This window comes from Megascapheus bottae, chromosome 26 (assembly GCF_031878675.1).
Source record: "Megascapheus bottae isolate mThoBot1 chromosome 26, mThoBot2.hap1, whole genome shotgun sequence".
Taxonomy (NCBI): Eukaryota; Metazoa; Chordata; class Mammalia; order Rodentia; family Geomyidae; genus Megascapheus; species Megascapheus bottae.
In genome coordinates, this window is record NC_143534.1 from 18,045,140 (window position 1) to 18,063,941 (window position 18,802).

Here is an 18,802-nt window from a genome sequence, read left to right on the forward strand (position 1 = left end):
CTCTCTGCCAGTCCTCGGGCTTGACTTACTCCTGGCTCCGCTACTTACTAAATTGTGGGACCTTGGGCAAGTCAGCTTATGTCAGTCTCAATTTCGTCAGTGGAGACAGCCTTCGGCGTTGTTGGAACGCGTCTCAAGCTTTCCAAACATCAGATTCTCAGTAATGGCAGTCCTTATTCCCTAAATAGCACTCTGCACTCCAGCACATGATGTCAAAGTTAACAGGCAGCAAGAAATTAAGCCCCCTAATCTCCAATTCAAGCGGAGGTACACCAGAAGACCCCTCAAAGGAGCCACTGAGAGTCCCTCTGGGAGGAAGCGGATTGATGTAGTCCTGGGAAGGATGACAAAACGCGACCCAGCGGGATGGAGACATTTCCACCAAAATAAAAATTGTTCCGGCAAGACCGGAAGAGGCGGGAGGAACGCCGGGGGCGGAAGGAAGAGTGCGGAAGTGCCGATGGGAGAGGACTACATTTCCCATAATCCCGCGGGGCTGGGCGAGGGGCGGGCGTCGGGGACATTACCGGACGGGCCTTGTCCCGCAAGTAACAAGGTAAAGGCCGGTATCGCGGCTCCGAGACAAGGAGTGACTTTCGATCCACATCTAGTTTTGCATTAGTCACCCTCTTGATCCATGTGGAGCTGACGTGAACGACGTTTTTAACCGGGCGGCTTCGAGGCTTCCGGGCCGCGGGACTCCAGTCCCACCCCCTTTGGTACCCCCTCTCCGGGTTCCCCTCAAGCCTGGGGGTGCTCTGTAAGTGCCCGGGGGCGCCGCGGTTTGTGCTGGTGGGCGCAGGCCCGGGGGTACCCCTTTCCGGGACCACCAGCCATACGGTTTCTCCTTACTGTGTCCCGAAGCCTAAAGTCCTAAGCAGGGCAGCAGTTAGGCTGTGTCGCGGCTTCCCGGGGTTTCCGACGTGGGGCGGTGACGGGGACCTCCCGTCCTCCCTCCCGGCCCAGTGGCTGGCGACCTTTGCTCTCGGGTCGCCGGCTGCTCGGACGTCCCGGTCGGGGTTTAGAGGAAGCCGTCCAGGGTGAGCGGGCCAAGCCCTACTAAACACCTCCTTAATCCTTCGGAAGACCTAGCCCCCGAGGTTTTAGGGTGGTGCCCGGGGGCGCCGAGCTGAGCGGTGGGGATCTAAGATCCTCAGCTGGTGACCCCCCCAAGTTTTAGCCTCTCGGAGCCCCCCCGCGCAGGGCCGGCTCCGGAGACGGCGGGGGTCAATTTTCATTTTTGTTTTTGTCCTACTTTCCGAGCGGTCCCCGGGCACGCTGCCGGCCTGAGGTCCAGACGCAGAACCCCGCCGCATCCCCTAAACGCGCCCCTTGTTCATCGGGCGCTATCGCTTCGATCCAGCCTGGCTCGGTTTTCCCCACCCGAGCACCGGGGGACCCGGTGAAGACGGGTCCCGGGCCCCTAGGACGGCCGTCTGCTCTGCGCTCTCTCCCTTCCTCCCTCCCTCTTCCCGGTTCTCCGCGGCGGCCGCCGTGCGTCACGGCGGGGCGGGCGGGCGGGGTCTGCCGCGCCGTGGCGACCGCGGGCGCGGGTGGGACCTCGGGGGACTCCGGGGCGGGAGCGGGGCGGACGCCCGGGACCCTCGGCTGCGGCATGGGGGGTGTGGCCGCTCGGCAGGCATCCCCGGGCGGGGAGAGCTTCTCCGCGACCACGCTCGGCTACTAGAGATGCTCTTCCTCGCGGTGAGTCTACCCATCCTCGTGGGCCGGGTTTTCGGCTTTTAGTCACGCCCTCGGGGAGGAGGAGGAGGAGGAGGAAGGATCCGGGCCCCCGCGATCCGAGGCGGCTTGGATAGGGCAGGGCAAAGGAGAGCTGACCAGCTGCGCCCGGGGGCCTCCACCCCTTGGGGCTGGTTGAACGGCGGCTGCACTCCATGTTCCAGTTTCATGCGGGCTCCTGGGAAAGCTGGTGCTGCTGCTGCTGCCTGATTCCCGCCGTCACACCTGGGGATCGGGGCCGGCGCTGGCAGCTGGCGATGGCGGACACACGATCGGTGCACGAAACCAGGTTCGAGGCTGCGGTGAAGGTGATCCAGAGTTTGCCGAAAAATGGTACGTGCCCTGCCCCCCCACCCCCACTCTGGAGAAGCTTTCGGCGGAGGCCCCAGTGTCTAACGCTCCCTGTCTCCCTAGTCTAGCCTACTTCTTTTTTTCTTTCTTTCTGTTGAAAAGGAATGTCATGGGAGGGGAAGTTTTAAATGGAGAGCAGGTGCCTGAAAGCAGCCTGAGCCCCGCGAATGAAATCACCCAAAAGTGAAGCAGTCTGTATGCATGTAAACAAATCCTCTCAGGATAGGATTTGAGTAGGGATAGACTTGTCAGGTGTTGCCTTAGCAAAGACCACAACTGAAACCCTTGTGAACTTCTGATAGGAAAGGAAAGAACGCCTATCCATGTGTACAACGCTTTATTTTTATCCTCATGTATATGTTGACTACTTTTGTACAGTTAATTCTATCATGCTAGTGTTCCCTTTATGAATTTTTCATTCTAGATGATCTTTTACACCTTGGGAGAAAAGGCAGAGCTAATGCCTTGTACTTAAGGTGCCTTTTCTCTTTATTGTTGGTTTTCAATAACTTGATGTGTCTACATGTGATTTTCTTATTTTTTTCTTTTACAATTTGCAGAGCTTTCTGCATGTGTTATTTTTGTGTGACCAGTTCTTAGAAGTTGTCAGCCTTTTAATTTTTCTTTTTTCACTTTCTATTTTTTTTCCCGGTCTGTGGGACTTGAACCTTGGGCCTGGGTGTTGTCCCTGAGCTCTTCAGCTCAAGTCTATTGCCCTGCCCCTAGGGACACTTCTGATTTTCTGGTGTTAATTGGCCATAAGAATCTCACGAACTTTAGTGCACAGGCTGGCTTTAAAGCTTGATCCTCAGATCCCAGGGTCCTTGAGTAGCTAGGATTACGGGCCTGAGCCACCGGGCCCAGCTTAGCCTTAATTTTTTTTTTTTTTTTTTTTTGGCCAGTCCTGGGCTTGAGCTCAGGGCCTGAGCACTGTCCTTGGACTTTCTCAAGACTAGAGCTCTACCACTTGAGCCTCAGCACCATTTCCGGCTTTTTTCTATGTATGTAGTACCAAGGAATCGAACCCGGGTCTTCGTGCATGCTAGGCAAGCATGCTACCACTAGGCCAAACTCCCGGCCCGCCTTTACTTTTTATTTACTTTTTCGGTTCTAAGTGGAGAAGCCTGAAAAGGGAGACACTTTTCAAGTCATGTCCTCATAAATTATATGATTAATTTTCCCCTACAATTATTATTATTATTATTAGTGTCAGTGCTGGGGCTTCAACTCAGGGCCTGGGTGCTGTCCCTGAGGTTTTTTTTTTGCCTCTGATAGCACTGTACCACTTGAGCTACAGCTCCACTTCCAGTTGTTGTTGTTGGTTTTTTGTTTTGTTTTGTTGGTGATTAATTAACACCTGGCCACAATAAATTACTTTGTGTGTGCTAGGCAGGCACTCTGCCACTAGGCTAAACTCCAGGCCCCTAAACTATTTTTCTTTCTTCCTTTCTTTCTTTTCTTTTTTTGGTGGGTCATGGAGCTTGAATTTAGCCTGGGCTCTGGGCACTGTCCCTGAACTCTTGAGCTCAAGGCTCCTACCCTACCCTTGAGCCAAGCACCACTTCCCATTTTCTAGAGGTAAACTAGAGATTAGAGTTCTTTTCTGCCCAGGCTGGCTTTGAACCCCGATCCTCAGATCACAGCCTCCTGAGTAGCTAGGATTACAGGTGTGAGCCACCGCACCAGCAAACTAATTTTTTTTTAATGCTTTTAAGCATTATTACCAAGTCAGAGCTGTAAACCCAAGAAAATACCACATGAATATACTGTTCTGTTATTTAATATGTTCTGGGTTTTCATTAGTTATCATTTGGCTAAGTAATCAATATTCAACACAGTTCACTCAATTAAAAGTTTATTAAAGGCCAGGCCCACTGGCTCATGCCTGTAATCCTAGTTACTCAGGAGGCTGAGATCTGAGGATCGCAGTTCAAAGCCAGCCCAGGCACTAAAAAGTCCATGAAACTCTTATCTCCAATTAATCACCAGAAAACTGGAAGTCGTGTTGTGGCTCAAAGTGATCAAGCATTAGCCTTTAGCTGAAGTGCTCAGGGACAGCACTTATGCTCAGAGTTCTAGCCCGATGACCAACAACAAAATGTTCATTAAAGCCGGTGTAGTGGGGACGGGGAGTTAGGCCTAGTGGTAGAGAGCTTGCCTAGCATGCATGAAGACCTGGGTTTGATTCTTCAGTACCACATACATAGAAAAAAAGCCAGAAGTGGGGGGCCGGGAGTTTGGCCTAGTGGTAGAGTGCTTGCCCAGCATGCATGAAGACCTGGGTTCGATTCCTTGGTACCCCACATACATAGCAAAAAGCCGGAAGTGGTGCTGAGGCTCAAGTGGTAGAGTGCTAGCCTTGAGAAAGTCCAAGGACAGTGCTCAAGCCCTGAGCTCAAGCCCAGGACTGGCAAAAAAAAAAAAAAGCCAGAAGTGGTGGTGAGGCTCAAGTGGTAGTGTGCTAGCCTTGAGAAAGCCCAAGGACAGTGCTCAGGCCCTGAGCTCAAGCCTAGGACTGGCAAAAAACAAAACAAAAAAAAACAAAAAAAGCCAGTGAGGTAACTCATACCTGTAATCCTAACCACTGTGGAGGCTGAGATCTAAGGATCTTGGTTCAAAACCAGCCCAGGGACTAATGTCTGAAGTCTTTTAAAAATTGATAAAGCGGGCGGGGAGTTTGGCCTAGTGGTAGAGAGCTTGCCTAGCATGCATGAAGACCCGGGTTCGATTCCTTGGTACCACATACATAGAAAAAAGCCAGAAGTGGTGCAGAGCTCAAGTGGTAGAGCTCTAGCCTTGAGAAAGTCCAAGGACATTACTCAGGCCCTGAGTTCAAGCCCAGGACTGGCCAAAAAAAAAAATTGATAAAGCTGGATAGATTTGATGTCTTTAGTCTACTTAAAAAACTTAGCTTCTGGAGCAGGGAGTTTGGCCTAGTGGTTGAGAGTGTTTGCCTAGCATGCAGGAATACCCAGGTTCGATTCCTCGGTACTACATGCATAAAAAAAGCAGGAAATGGTGCTGTGCCATCAAGTGGCAGAGTTCTAGCCTTGAGAAATCCCAAGGACAGTGCTCAGGCCCTGAGTTCAAGCCCTGACACTGGCAAATAAAAACAATATTAGTCTTCTGTTCAAGAAGTAATGTACCTACTATCTGATTAATGTAACTGTAACCCCTCTGTATATCACCCCAACAATAAAAAATTATCTTCTATTAAGAAATCTGTGAAAATTGGTTTGTAATTATTTTTTTTAATGTGAGTTCTGTGGGGCTTGAACTCAGATCTTTGCTTAAGGCTAGAACTCTACCACTTGAGCCACAGCTTTCTGTCTGTCTTTTTTTGTTGTTGTTAGTTTTTTTTTAAATTTATTTATTATTTATTTATTTTCCAGTGTTAGGCTTGAGCTCAGGGCCTGAGCCCTGTTCTTGGACTTTCTCAAGGCTAGAGCTCTACCACTTGAGCCTTAGCACCACTTGTAGCTTTTTTCTATGTATGTGATACGGAGGAATCAAACCCAGGTCTTCGTGCATGCTAGGCAAGCACTCTACCACTAGGCCAAACTCCTAGCCGCCCCTCGTTAATTAGTTTTAAGAATTTCCTGGACTTTCCTGACCCAGGCTGGCTTCAAACTGAGATCCTCAGATCTGTCTCCTGAGTAGCTAGTATTAAAGGTGTGAGAATAACAGGCTCCTGGAAAAATTTGCATTTCTCTTACTTGAAAAAGTATTGTAAGCTTGTAATCCCAGCTTCTTGGGAAGCTTGAGCAGGCAAATGACAACTTTGAAGTCAACACACATGCACACACAGATAGGAATTGCAGATAACTTGTCAGGGTAAATTAGTGGTACAGTGGTTGAGATTCTAGCTGTCATGAGCATGTGAACAATTCACCAATAGGCACTTTATTGATTAAAATAGTTTAGCACAATTACTATATTCTAATCCTAAACTGCCTAATTCTAGGCTGCCTAACCGGCACACCTGCTGGGCTCACCTCTCTGAGGTCTCTTAGTCCCAGGGTCCATCAGAGTCTGTTGCTCGATGAGGAACAAGCCACCAGCCCTGATGCATGCCATCTTCCTCGAGGGTCCCCTCAGACAAGGAGCTGCTCCAGCAGGCCAAAGGTTCTGGAACCTCACTGGCCAGCAGAAGAGCTGTTCCTTCTTCTGGGTCCTTTGTTTATACCCATCCTTGGCTCCTCCTTCCTGGCCCAAACTCTGCCTTGCTGGATTTGGATTGGCTACGTCCTGGCCCAAACTCCTTCTTGCTTGATTTAGATTGGTTATGCCTATGGATGCCTCTCTCCTGATTGGTTATGTCCAGAAAAGTCTCTTCCTTGGTGTGCTGGTGGCTTACTCTAGCTGGTTCCATGGTTACACTATCTATATGGTCATGTGCCTTGACTGGCTGTTTTCTTGGTTGCTCTATCCCTATGGCTTTGTGCTGTTTTATCTCTATGGCCATATTCTTTTAGGCACAGTTTTGCCTTGTCAGTATATTTCTTTAAGTATATTATCTGTATGGCATTCCATTGCTTTTCATTCTAATCATACTCATTATTACCCCCTGTTCTACCTTCACCTTTTTTTTTTTTTAACGTTTCTGGAGCTTGAACTCAGGGCATTGGTACTGTCTTTGAGCTTTCTCAAGGCTAGTGCTCTACCACTTGAGCCACAGTACCACTTCAGGCTTTTTCTGTGTATGTGGTACTGAGGAATTGAACCCAGGGCTTTGTGCATGCTAGGCAAGCAGTCTACCAACTAGGCCAAACTCCTGGCCCCTCTACTGAAGTTACTATTTGTTACATTTGATTTGCATTACATATTGATTATCATTCTTCCCTGTATTTTTCCACTCTGCTTTATAAAGAGCAACTGGATCATGGAAATCCTGTCACTAATAGAATTTTTTTTTTGCCAGTCCTGGGACTTGAACTCAGGGCCTACACACTATCCTTGGGCTTTCACAAGGCTACAGCTCTACCACCTGAGCCGCAGCACCACTTCCAGTTTGTTCTATGTATGTAGTGATGAAGAATCAAACCCGGGTCTTTGTGTATGCTAGGCAAGCAATCTACCACTAGGCCAAACTCCCAGCCATTCTAATAGATACTTTTAATTATGTATATATTATATAAATAATTATTACCATTATTTTAGAATTAATTATGCACTCTTCACCAGACCTGAAACACCGGCTCTGAACTTGTCTATGGTAATGTCCATGGCTTTTATAAATTACTAGGTTTTGATTACAGGTTATGTCTTTTTATTATACAAGGTTTAGTATAGAGGGGTTTGTGGGTTCATTTTTACACTTTGTTTTAAAATTTCAGAGATTCAGACTCAAGCAATATATCTGATCCTTTTGCTCCTTGGTTCCTTCTTTACCACCTGAGTCATGCCTCTAACTTCCAGAGTTGGTTTATTTTGTTTTGGTCCATCCTGGGGCTTGAACTCTGGGCCTTGGTGCTGTCCCTGAGTTCTTCAGCTCAAGGTTACTGTTCTACCACTTGAGCCCCAGTCTCACTTCCCATTTTGTAGTGATTAATTGGAGATAAGAGTCTCAACGTTCTTAGTGCCTGGGCTGGCTTTGAAACACAATCCTCAGATCTCAGCCTCCTGAGTAGCTAGGATTACAGGCATGAGCCACTGCGCCCAGCTATTTTTTTTTTTTTGCCAGTCCTAGGGCTTGAACTTAGGGCCTGGGCTTTGTCCTTGGGCTTTCTCAAGGCTAGAACTACCACTTGAACCACAGGACCACTTTTGGCTTTTCCTATGTATGTGGTACCAAGGAATTGAACCCAAGTCTTCGTGCATGCTAAGCAAACACCTTACCACTACATCAAACTCCTGGTCCTGCCATGCTGTCTTTTTTTTTTTTTTAATTTTTATTGTAATTAATAGAGGGGTTACAGTTATATTCACCAGATAGAAGAAGCATTACTTCACACACATTGATACCCCTTGCCATGCTATCTTATCCCCCATTTTTTAATGTTTTATTACATTTATTTTAGAAAGGTTTTTCAAAGATTTTTTTATTCTTTTGTCTATGTTGTTATCTTTTATAAAATTGTATTATGAAGTAGTTTTATAAAGAGGTTACAATTCTGTAAGACAGGTTATGAGAACAATGCATCTTGGTCAGTGTCATGCCTTGCATCATGACCTTCATTCTTCCCCCTCCCATCTGTACCCCAAGTTATGTAGTTCAGTTGTGTTTTTTGTTTTTATTGTCAGGATTATACATAGAGGGGTTAATATTTCCCATCTTTATGCTTTCAATTTCCAGCTTCTGAATAACAAGGATTACCAAAGTAAACTACACCCAGCCTCCTTTTAATTTTATATATATATAATTTTCAATGCATATTCTATAATCCTTTATATATTGATATTGTTTTGGAAATATTATTTTGTATATCTTCTTTTTTTGCTGGTCCTGGGGCTTGAACTCAGGGCCTGAGTACTATCCTTGGGTTTCTCAAGGCTAGCGCTCTACCACATGAGCCACAGCACCACTTCTGGATTTTTCTATGTATGTGGTACTGAGGAATCAAACTTGGGTCTTTGTGCATGCTAGGCAAGCACTGTACCACTAGGCCAAACTCCTGGCCCCACTGTTGCACTTTTATTATACATGTAATTTTTATTTATGCTAATCAAGTTTGATTTGTCATTTGTTATGTTTTACATAGTGTTAATATACTTTTTAACTATTTATTTTTATTTATTTATTTTTGCCAGTTCTGGGGCTTGAACTCAGGGCCTGAGCACGGTCCTTGAGCTTTCTCAAGGCTACAGCTCTACCACTTGATCCACAGAATCACTTCCAGCTTTTTTCTATGTATGTGGTACTAAGGAATCAAATCTGGGTCTTCGTGCATGTTAGGCAAGCACTCTACCACTAGGCTAAACTCTTAGCCTACATTTGAACATTTTAATGATTATTTTGGTTACATCGTTAAGGTATTCATTTATTTTATTTTAGTTGTTGAACTATGCTTAGCAGTTACTGAAGTTTTAGATTTCAGAAGTTTTTTGTTTGTTTTGTTTTTGTTTGCCAGTCCTAGGCCTTTAACTCAGTGCCTGAGCATTGTCCTTGGGCTATCTCAAGGCAAGAGCTCTACCACTTGAGCCACAGCACCACTTCCAGCTTTTTTCTATGTATATGGTACCAAGGAATTGAACCTGGGTCTTCTTGCATGCTTGGCAAGCACTCTACCACTAGGCCAAACTCCTGGCTCCTGGATTTCAGAGTTTTATGAACTCAAAGGAGTAGAGAAATAAATTTTAGTTTCTAAGGTAAAAATAGATGATCTGAACTACTAATTCAGTATAAAATAGCTATTAGTACAGTATGGTTAAGCTATCAGGTTATCTGTTAATATTTCCAACAGGATCATTCCAGCCAACAAATGAAATGATGCTCAAGTTTTATAGTTTCTATAAACAAGCAACTGAAGGACCCTGTAAACTTTCAAGGCCTGGATTCTGGGATCCTATTGGAAGATATAAATGGTAAGTTTACTTAGAGAACTAAGAGAAACTTCATTTTAATGCTATAATTATCTTACTGCTATTACTTATAGTGTTATATATTATTCTGTGCATACAGTGTTCTAGATACTACACAGAACTTTTATCCTCCAGAAGTTCTTAATACAGTTTTACATAAATCAGGAAAGACGCGAAGGAGACTATAAAACCAGGAGGGGTTAGTATAGTATAGGCATATCACTGATGGAAAGCATCTTTCGTTGATTTTTCTCTCTCTTACAATGTGAACCACCAGTGCTTTGCTTCTCCACATTATATTTCTTAATCTTTTCTTTTGTGAAGTTGCTTTTTTTTCCCCTCCAAAGAACTCCTAAACATAGCAGGGCGTGGGTGGCTCATACCTGTATTTCTAGTTACTCAGGAGGCTGAGAGCTGAGGTTCAAAGCCAAACCAGGCACAGACCATGAGACTATTATCTCCAAATAACCACTGGAAAACCAGAAGTGGTACTATGGTTCAAAGTGGTAGAGCACTGGACCTAAGCTGACAAGCTCAGGGACAGTGTCACGCTCAAAGTTCAAACCCCATGACTGACAAAAGAAAAAGGTAAAAAAAAAAAACAAAACTCCTAAACAAAATCCTGCCACACAAAAAAGTAATGCCTTTTGTGCTTGTTTAGGGACATTGTTTGCTTTGGCCCTGTAAGATAATATGTAACTAGGAATATGCTCAGGTATTGCCACATGAATTTTTATCTAAGCTGTCACTTCAGAACCACTCTGCTTGTATAGAAAGTGATCATTTTTTTTTTGCCAGTCCTTAGGCCTTGAAATCAGTGCCTCAGGACTGTCCTTGGACTTTCTCAAGTCTAGAGCTCTACCACTTGAGCCACAGTATCACTTCTGGTTTTTTCTATGTATGTGTTACCAAGGAATCGAGCCTGGGTCTTTGTGCGTGCTAGACAAGACTCTATTACTAGGCCAAACTCCCAGCCCGATTTTTAATTTTTTTTTTAAGGACTGTCCTTTAAGACATGTACTCTACTACTTTAGCCATAGTGTCTCTTCTAGCTTTTTTGAGTAGTTTATTGGAGATAAGCGTCTCATGGTGTTTCCTGTCTGGGCTGGCTTTGGACTGTGCTCCTTAGATCTCAGCCTCCTGAGTAGCTAGGATTACAGGTGTGAGCCACTGGTGCGCCTGGCTGTTCTAGTTACTTTTCACACACAGTCTCCTGTTTTGCCCAGTTAGATCCCTGGAGTTCATTCCTCCTGGTTTTAGCTTTTACCCTTAGCTGGAATGACAGGCCTATGCCAACACACCTAGGAATTGTTTGTAAAGGGGTCTTTCAAACTTTTGCCTGGACTATGAACTGCAGTTCTCCTCATTTCAGTCTCATCTAGCTAGGACTACAAGTATAAGCTACTGTGAGCTCCAGCTAGACTAAGATTTGAACTCACTGAGAGTTACTTTCAATCATTGGCTGGCATGAGTCACGTTTCCAGCTCATCTATTACTGTTCTTTATTATGATGTAAAAGTTTTTAGGAAATATTTATGAAAAGCTTATAGTCTCTGTGGTTTCTTAATATATGGATGAGTGAAATACCTAATTGTTTTAAAAATTTCCAGTCTAGTAACTCTTCTAGTTTCCTTTAAGGTGACACATTTATTGAAAAGAAGTGCTTGAAATATATAATGACTTAAAGTAAAACTTATTTTAAATAATTAATAAAAATAATTTATTTCTAGGGATGCTTGGAATTCATTGGGTGATATGACTAAAGAGGAGGCAATGATTGCATATGTTGAAGAAATGAAAAAGGTAAGGAAAATAATTCATATTGGATAATAAAAGTATGTGAAGAAGATCTAGTTTGTTTATATTTTCTTGGCATTGTTGGGAATTGAGCCCAGGGCCTGATGCATGCAGTATTTCACAGTAAGCTACATTTATAACTGCTCTTAATTGTTTGTTTGTGTGTTAGCCAATCCTGGAGGTTGAATTCAGAGCCTACAATCTGCCTCTTAGCTTTTTCACTCAAAGCTGACGCTCTACCACTTGAGCCACAGATCTACTTTTTGAAATAAGAGTCTCATAGCTTTTCCTGCCTGGGCTGACTTCCAACGATGATCCTCAGAAATCAGACTTCTAAGTAGCTAGGATTGCAGGCATGAGCCAGTTTTCTTGTGGTTAATTGGAGATAAGAGTTTCAATGACTTTTGTGCAGGGCTGACTGAACCATGATCCCCAGATCTCAGCCTCCTGAGTAGCTAGGATTATAGGCATGTGCCATCAGCGCCTGGCTTATACTTGGCTTATTTTTATCAGCCAATGTAGGTAGTTGTTTCAAGGAACAATAGCATAGTATGTCACTGTAAGTCATGGATTATTAAATTTATTAGGGTTTTTTCTACTTTATTGAAGTTCATGTTAGGGTGAGTGTTTTTTCATAAAGATGTTTCACATTGTGGTCATAATGTTATTACAGGCATGATATACTGGTGACTGAGTTAGTCATAGCTTTTTGTCCTAATAAATCTTAGAACTAGAAAGAGAATTTCCAAATCTGTCTTATCTCCTTCCAGCTCATTGGCTGCCTTTCACTGTGGTCTTCTCTCTGTCTTTTTTTTTTTTTTTTTGCCAGTCCTGGGCTTGAGCTCAGGGCCTGAGCACTGTCCTTGGACTTCCTCAAGGCTAGAGCTCTACCACTTGAGCCTCAGCATCATTCCGGCTTTTTCTTTTGTATGTATGTGGTACCGAGGAATCTAACCCGGGCCTTTGTGCATGCTAGGCAAGCACTCTACCACTAGGCCAAACTCCCGGCCCTTGTCTCCGTCTTTTTTTCGTACCAATTCTTTATCTTCCATACCTGATGACTTTAATGCCCAGCTGGCATTTTTTGACACAGGACAATCTGGAGTGCATTGCCCATAGTAGCCTTGGGTTTTCCACAACTAACCCCCGCCAGGCTTGGCCTGGCTCCTCTTCTCTGCTCCCCCCCCATCCTCCCCCGTTCTCTCTCCCATTTCCTTGCCCTCTACCCTCACGGCTGTTTTCTAATCTCTTTATACACAGTTCAAAGTTGTGTCCTTTGTTACATTTTCACAATCTTTATTTAGTGGACTTTAATACAGAGGGCAGACATGAACTCTGTTGACTAATCAGGAACACAGAAACAAAGGACTCTTTCAAAGGGAGTGAGAAAGAGAATCTGAAGCCTTTTGGATTTGGTAACTGTTTCTGTTACATTAAATGTATAATAGAAGCCGGGCGGAGTGGCTAACGCCTGTAATCCTAGCTACCAGGAGACTGAGGATCAAGGTTCAAAGCCAGCTCGGACACTGAAGTCCATGACACTCTTATCTCCAATTAACCACCAGAGAACTGGAAGGGATGCTGTGGTTCCAGGGGTATGGCGGTAGCCTTGAGCTGTTCAAGCCCCAGGACCAACTCGGGCTCCCACCCCCTCCCCCGCAAAAAAAAATGTAGTATAGAGGTTGGGCAATGTGTCTCTCATGCCTGTAATCGATCAATCAATCATAGCTAAACTACTGTGGAGGCTGAGATCTGAGGATCACATGATTCAAAGGCAGGCAAGGCAGAAAAGTCTGTGAGACTCTCTTATCTTCAATTAACCAGCAGAAAGCCAGAAGTAGATCTATAGTTCAAATAGTAGAGTGCCAACCTGGAGTGCAAATTTTAAGCTACAGTACTCAGGGGCTCAGTTCAAGTCCTACTACTAGAATATATAAACACAAACAGACACTTCAGTATATATTTCTATATTACAACACAGAATTCCCACATTGAAGTTTTACCCATTTCTCATATCCAGTTCTACTAATAAATGATAATGACATAGTCACAGTTTAATGGTATAGTTGTAGTTTCAAGGGAGGTGATGAAGAATGTGTATTGTCTTTTTTTTTTTTTTTTTGTCAGTCCTGGGGCTTGAATTCAAGGCCTGGACACTGTTCTTAAACTTCTTTTGCTCAAAACTAGCATCCTACCACTTGAGCCACAGCTCCACTTTAAGCTTTTTCTCTTTATGTAGTACTGAGGAATTGAATCCAAGGCTTCATGCATGATAGGCTGGCACTCTCCCACTAGGCCACCGTCCTGGCCCCCAGTATGTGATTTAATGTTTCACATGGTTCAAATGGTCAAAGAGTACTTTTTTTTTTTTTTTTTTGCCAGTCCTGGGCTTAAGCTCAGGGCCTGAGCACTGTCCTTGGATTTTCCTCAAGGCTAGAGCTCTACCACTTGAGCCTCAGCACCACTTCCGGCTTTTTTCTAGGTATGTGGTACCGAGGAATCGAACCCGGGTCTTCGTGCATGTTAGGCAAGCACTTTAACCACTAGGCCAAACTCCCGGCCTCAAAGAGTACTTTTGGATCATTAATTAGGTATGAGTTTTTTTCTAGGAGTATATGTGCATTAAATATGCAATTAATCTAGATCCCTTGGCAGTCTATTAATGAATTTCAACTGTCAAAATTATTAATAGGGGCTGAGAGTTTGACCTAGTGGTGCTTGCCTAGCATGCACGAAGACTGGGGTTCGATTCTTTGGTACCACATACATAGAAAGAGCTAGAAGTGCTAGGACAGTGGCTCAAGTGGTAGAGCCCTAGCCTTGAGAAAGCCCAAGGACAATGCTCAGGCCCTGGCCAAAAAATATTAATAAATTGGAAAGCATAAATTACTTGGTAGGAATAGAGATTAAATGAATAGTTTATGATTTCACAATATTTGTCTCCTTTTGATTACAGATTATTGAAACTATGCCTATGACTGATAAAGTTGAAGAACTGCTGCAAGTCATAGGTCCATTTTATGAAATTGTAGAAGATAAACATTGTGGCAGGAGTTCTGACTTAACCTCAGGTTGGACTTTTTTTTTTTACCTTTTTCTATTTTTTTGAGATAGGGTCTTACTCTAGTTCAGGCTATCCTTGCTAGCCTATATTAGCCTTAAATTCACAATTTTCCTGCCCTTAGCCTCCCAAGTACTGGGACTACAGGTGTGCGCCATTGTGCTTGACTCTTGGTTAACCTCTAAAATTTAACAACTAACCTATTATGCTTATATGTCTAATTTTTTCTTTTACTTTTTACATGCTAGTCCGATTGGAGAAAATCTCTAAATACTTAGAAGGTAGGAATAATGAAATCCACATAAAATTTTAGTATTTCCAGGCAAGACAATTCTGCATGAATTTATATAGCATGTAAATTTGTCACTCAGGAATTTTCAATCAAACACATTATATGAAGTTCTAAATAGTATAAACTTTTTTTTTTTGCTGGTCATGGGGCTTGAACTCAGTCTGGGCATTGTCCCTGAGCTCTTCAGCTCAAAGCTACCACCCTACCCTTGATCCAAGCCCCACTTCCTTTTTTCTAGAGGTTAATTGCAGATAAGAGTCTCAGATCCTTTTGTGCCTGGGCTGGCTTTGAACCTTGATCTCAGCCTCCTGAGTAGCTAGGGTTACAAGCATGAGCCCATGCGCCCAGCACTATAAACTTTTAAGGTTTAAATCCTTAATAAGTTATGAAAACATCCTATATGGTTGCTTTAGCATATACAAAATTATAGCAATTTACAGTGGTGTTTTACTGAATTATTTTCTATGTTGCTTTATAAATTATATTACAATACCATGGATTAAATGATTTTCTAGTTAATTTTAAACATGGGTATGTTTATAGGATGGTTTAACTCTAACATAGCAAGATAATCTAAGACATCAAGTAACTTGCTTTTTTTGTATGTATTGTGTGTGTGTGTGTGTGTGTGTGTGTGTGTTTGATATATTTGAATGCTGGTACTGGGACTTGAACTCAGGGCCTGGATACTGTTCTTGAGCTTTTTCACTCAAGGTCTAGGCTCTACTGCTTAAGTCACAGCTCTTCTTCTTTTTGTTGGTTAATTGGAGTTAGCTTCACCAACTTTTTTGCCTGTGCAGAATTTGAACAGTGATCCTCAGATCTCAGCTTAAATAAGCTTTGAACCTGGCTTTGAACAGGGATCTTCAGATCTCAGCCTCCTCAGTAGCTATGATTATAAGCGTGAGCCACCACCACCAGTGCCAGGCTTAAAATTCAAGAATATTAATTCAGAATTGTTTTATTTATTAAAAAATTAAAATTTTGCAATCTTTTATTACATTAGTGATGTAAGTGGTTAATTTATGTTTTAGATCTTGGTAATGTTCTAACTTCTACTCCAAATGCCAAAACTGTTAACGGCAAAGCAGAAAGCAGTGACAGTGGAGCGGAGTCTGAGGAAGATGAGGCTGAAGAAGAAGCAAAGGGAGTAAAACAAATTGATAATGGTAAGTTTGGATATCAGGTTACAACCTAGCCTTGAGCAAAATAATGAAGCTCCAGGACACTGCCCAGACCCTGAGTTTAATTCCTAGGACTGGCAAAAAAAAAGGCTATTTAGACATTGTTATAAGTAGATACTGTATGAGATTAGTGCCCATCATGGGAGGTCACCTGTTAATCAAATGGCTCTAATACATTAAGCATACATTAAACAGTGTTATTTGAAGTCTGACAAGAATAGATAGGCACAGTGTGTAGCTCGCACCTGTAATCCTAGCTACTCAGGAGGCTGAGATCTGAGGATCACAGTTCAAAGCCAGTCCGGGGACTAAAGTCCAGGAGACTCTTATCTCCAATTAACCACTAGAAAACTGGAAGTAGTGCTGTGGTTCCAGGGGTAGGGTGGTAGCCTTGAGCTGAAGAGCCCAGTCTCAGAGTTTAAAAAAAAAAAAAAAAAGTACTACATTCCACGAATGTAGTATTTAAAAGGTGGTGTTTCTGATACAGAGATGTATATGTTACCAAGAATCAGAAACAATTTATCAATTTAACAATTTATCTTATCAAGATTAAAGTAGACCCCAGATAATAGAATTCAGGTACGTTAATTGTGCGTTTATGCGCGTTTGCACATGCAGGTTCATGACTGTGTGCCAGTGACAGTACTAGGACTTGAACTCAGGGCCTCAGGCTCTTACTTGACATTATGCCTCTTAAACCATACCTCTACTTCTGCCTTTTTGTTGGTTAATTTGAGATAAAAGTCTCACCAACGAAGTGGCTCTTTGGCTCAAAGTGATAGAGCACTAGCCTTGAGCTAAAGAGCTCAGGGACAGAGCCCAGGCACAGAGTTCAAGCCCCACAACTGGGAATCTGGCCTAGTAGTAGAGTGCTTGCCTAGCATGCATGAAGACCAGGGTTCAATTCCTCAGTACCATATACAGAGAACAAGTCAGAAGTGGTACTGTGGCTCAAGTGGTAAAGCCCAAAGACAGTGCTCAGTCCCTGAGGTCAAGCTCCAGGACTGGCAAAAAAAAAAAAAAAAAAAAGAAAACTCTCACAGAACTGGCCCCCTGAGAAATTATTTTCTTTAATTTTATTGTTGGGGTAATGTATAGAGCAGCTACAGTTACATTCATCAGTGGGTGCATTACTTCTTGCACATTGATAACCCCTTTTCATGTTTTTGTCCCCGTTTCCCACTCCCACCCCCTCGGGAATTATTTTCTTAAGAGACTGTAGAATAAATGATTATATTACATTATTGCATTAATAATCCATTCCCATTAATATTCAGTTTTAAAGTAAATCTCACTTTTTAGGTGAGTTCTTTGAATACAGTACTTTTTCAAAGAGTGCTTCAACTCTCTGATCCAGGTAGGAAAACCTTTAGAGGGAAATGACTAATGGCTGTTGGAATATTCCATTCAGGGGCCTACTGATAAGAGTGCTTGCTTAGCATGCATGAGCCCTAGATTCAATTCTTTGGTATCACATACACTGAAAAAGCCAGAAGTGGTGCTGTGGCTCAAGTGGTAGAGTGGTAGCTTTGAGAAAGCCCAAGGACAGTGTCCAGGCCCTGAGTTTAAGCCTCAGAACTGATTAAAAAAAAAAAGGGAAAGAATATTATTTGCAGAAGGTAACTTACTATGAACTTTTCTGAATCTCTCTTCTACTTAAAGATAAGAAAATAAAGAAACCAACAGATAAGAATTTGGAACTTATTGTCACTAATGGCTATGACAAAGACAGCTTTGTTCAGAACATGCAGCATGACATTCACCCTGCTTCTTCCCTAAAAGACAGAAATGCTGAAGAAGGAAAACCTACACAGCAGAACTTGGAGATAACTGCAAACGTTGTTTTCTGTGTTCATGAAGGTATCTTCAAATACTTTTTAGCCATTTTCCCATGACTCAAATATTCTTTTAGTAATTGGGGGATATTTAGGAATGATTAAAAAAACTTATTGAGTAACATCTTAAGAGTATATTAATAGTATGAGTATTTGGCTTTGAAGACCTCAAATACAACTGGACATGGTAACATATACAGGACTCCAGGCATTCACATACAAACAGTTGTACTAAAGGAGGATATTTTTAGGAGAGGAATCCAAAGGCTGAACAGATAAAATATTTATCCAAATGAATTATCTGAATTGCAGAAAATAGAAATCATAGACTTTGTTATTGTCAATTGTTGCTTGTTGTTCCCTCCCTTCTTTCTCTCTCTCTCTCTCTCTCTCTCTCTCTCTCATCTTTTTAGGTGGGAATGTGGTACAGAAGCAGAAGGAGAGAAGGGTGAACAAATGCAGTTATAGTATTTGGTAGATACTATGGAAAATGAATTATGCAATTTGGGGGCAGGGACAGCAGGGGAAAACTGGGGGTAAGCAAAGAAGAGTTGACATTGTCTAAGTCCTTAACTGACTTATGAAATGGTAACCCTCTGTACAATACCTTAACAACAACAATGCAGTTACATATCTATCACTTGAAAAGCGTGTCTAACTTTGAGAGGCAGAATTAGGACCAGGATCTTTTCCCCCTTAAGACATGGTTTTACTCTGCAGCCCAGGCTGGTTGTCAATTTCCATCATGCCTCTGTCTCCACAACTTTTTTTTTTTGCCCGTCCAGGGGCTTGAACTCAGGGCCTGGGCACTGTCCTTGGGCTTTCTCAAGGCTAGTTGCTCTGCCACTTGAGCCACAGTACCACTTTTGGCTTTTTTTCTGTGTATGTGGTACCAAGGAATTAAACCCATGGCTTTGTGCATAGTAGACAAGCCCTCTACCCTAGGCCATAGTCCCAGCTCCAGAACTTTTATTATGACATAGGGTTATTATGTTCTTATATGGTAGTTTAAAATCTTTGA

General features: G+C 43.1%; 1 protein-coding gene across 5 annotated transcripts in view; it reads left to right on the forward strand.

Moving 5' to 3' along the window:
- Window positions 1-460: 460 nt before the first annotated feature.
- Acbd5 (acyl-CoA binding domain containing 5) overlaps window positions 461-18,802 on the forward strand; it is a 30,655-nt gene continuing 12,313 nt past the window's right edge. The window contains exons 1-8 of one of the 5 annotated variants that reach the window (XM_090319038.1): window positions 461-556; window positions 1,905-2,073; window positions 9,495-9,615; window positions 11,343-11,415; window positions 14,366-14,480; window positions 14,719-14,751; window positions 15,797-15,931; window positions 17,609-17,806. In XM_090319038.1, coding sequence (XP_090175164.1) covers window positions 461-556; window positions 1,905-2,073; window positions 9,495-9,615; window positions 11,343-11,415; window positions 14,366-14,480; window positions 14,719-14,751; window positions 15,797-15,931; window positions 17,609-17,806 — 940 coding nt within the window. Of the gene's footprint in view, window positions 557-1,612; window positions 1,705-1,814; window positions 2,074-9,494; window positions 9,616-11,342; window positions 11,416-14,365; window positions 14,481-14,718; window positions 14,752-15,796; window positions 15,932-17,608; window positions 17,807-18,802 lie in introns of those variants that run through there. The other 4 variants (XM_090319040.1, XM_090319039.1, XM_090319041.1 and 1 more) reach the window with 4 other exon arrangements.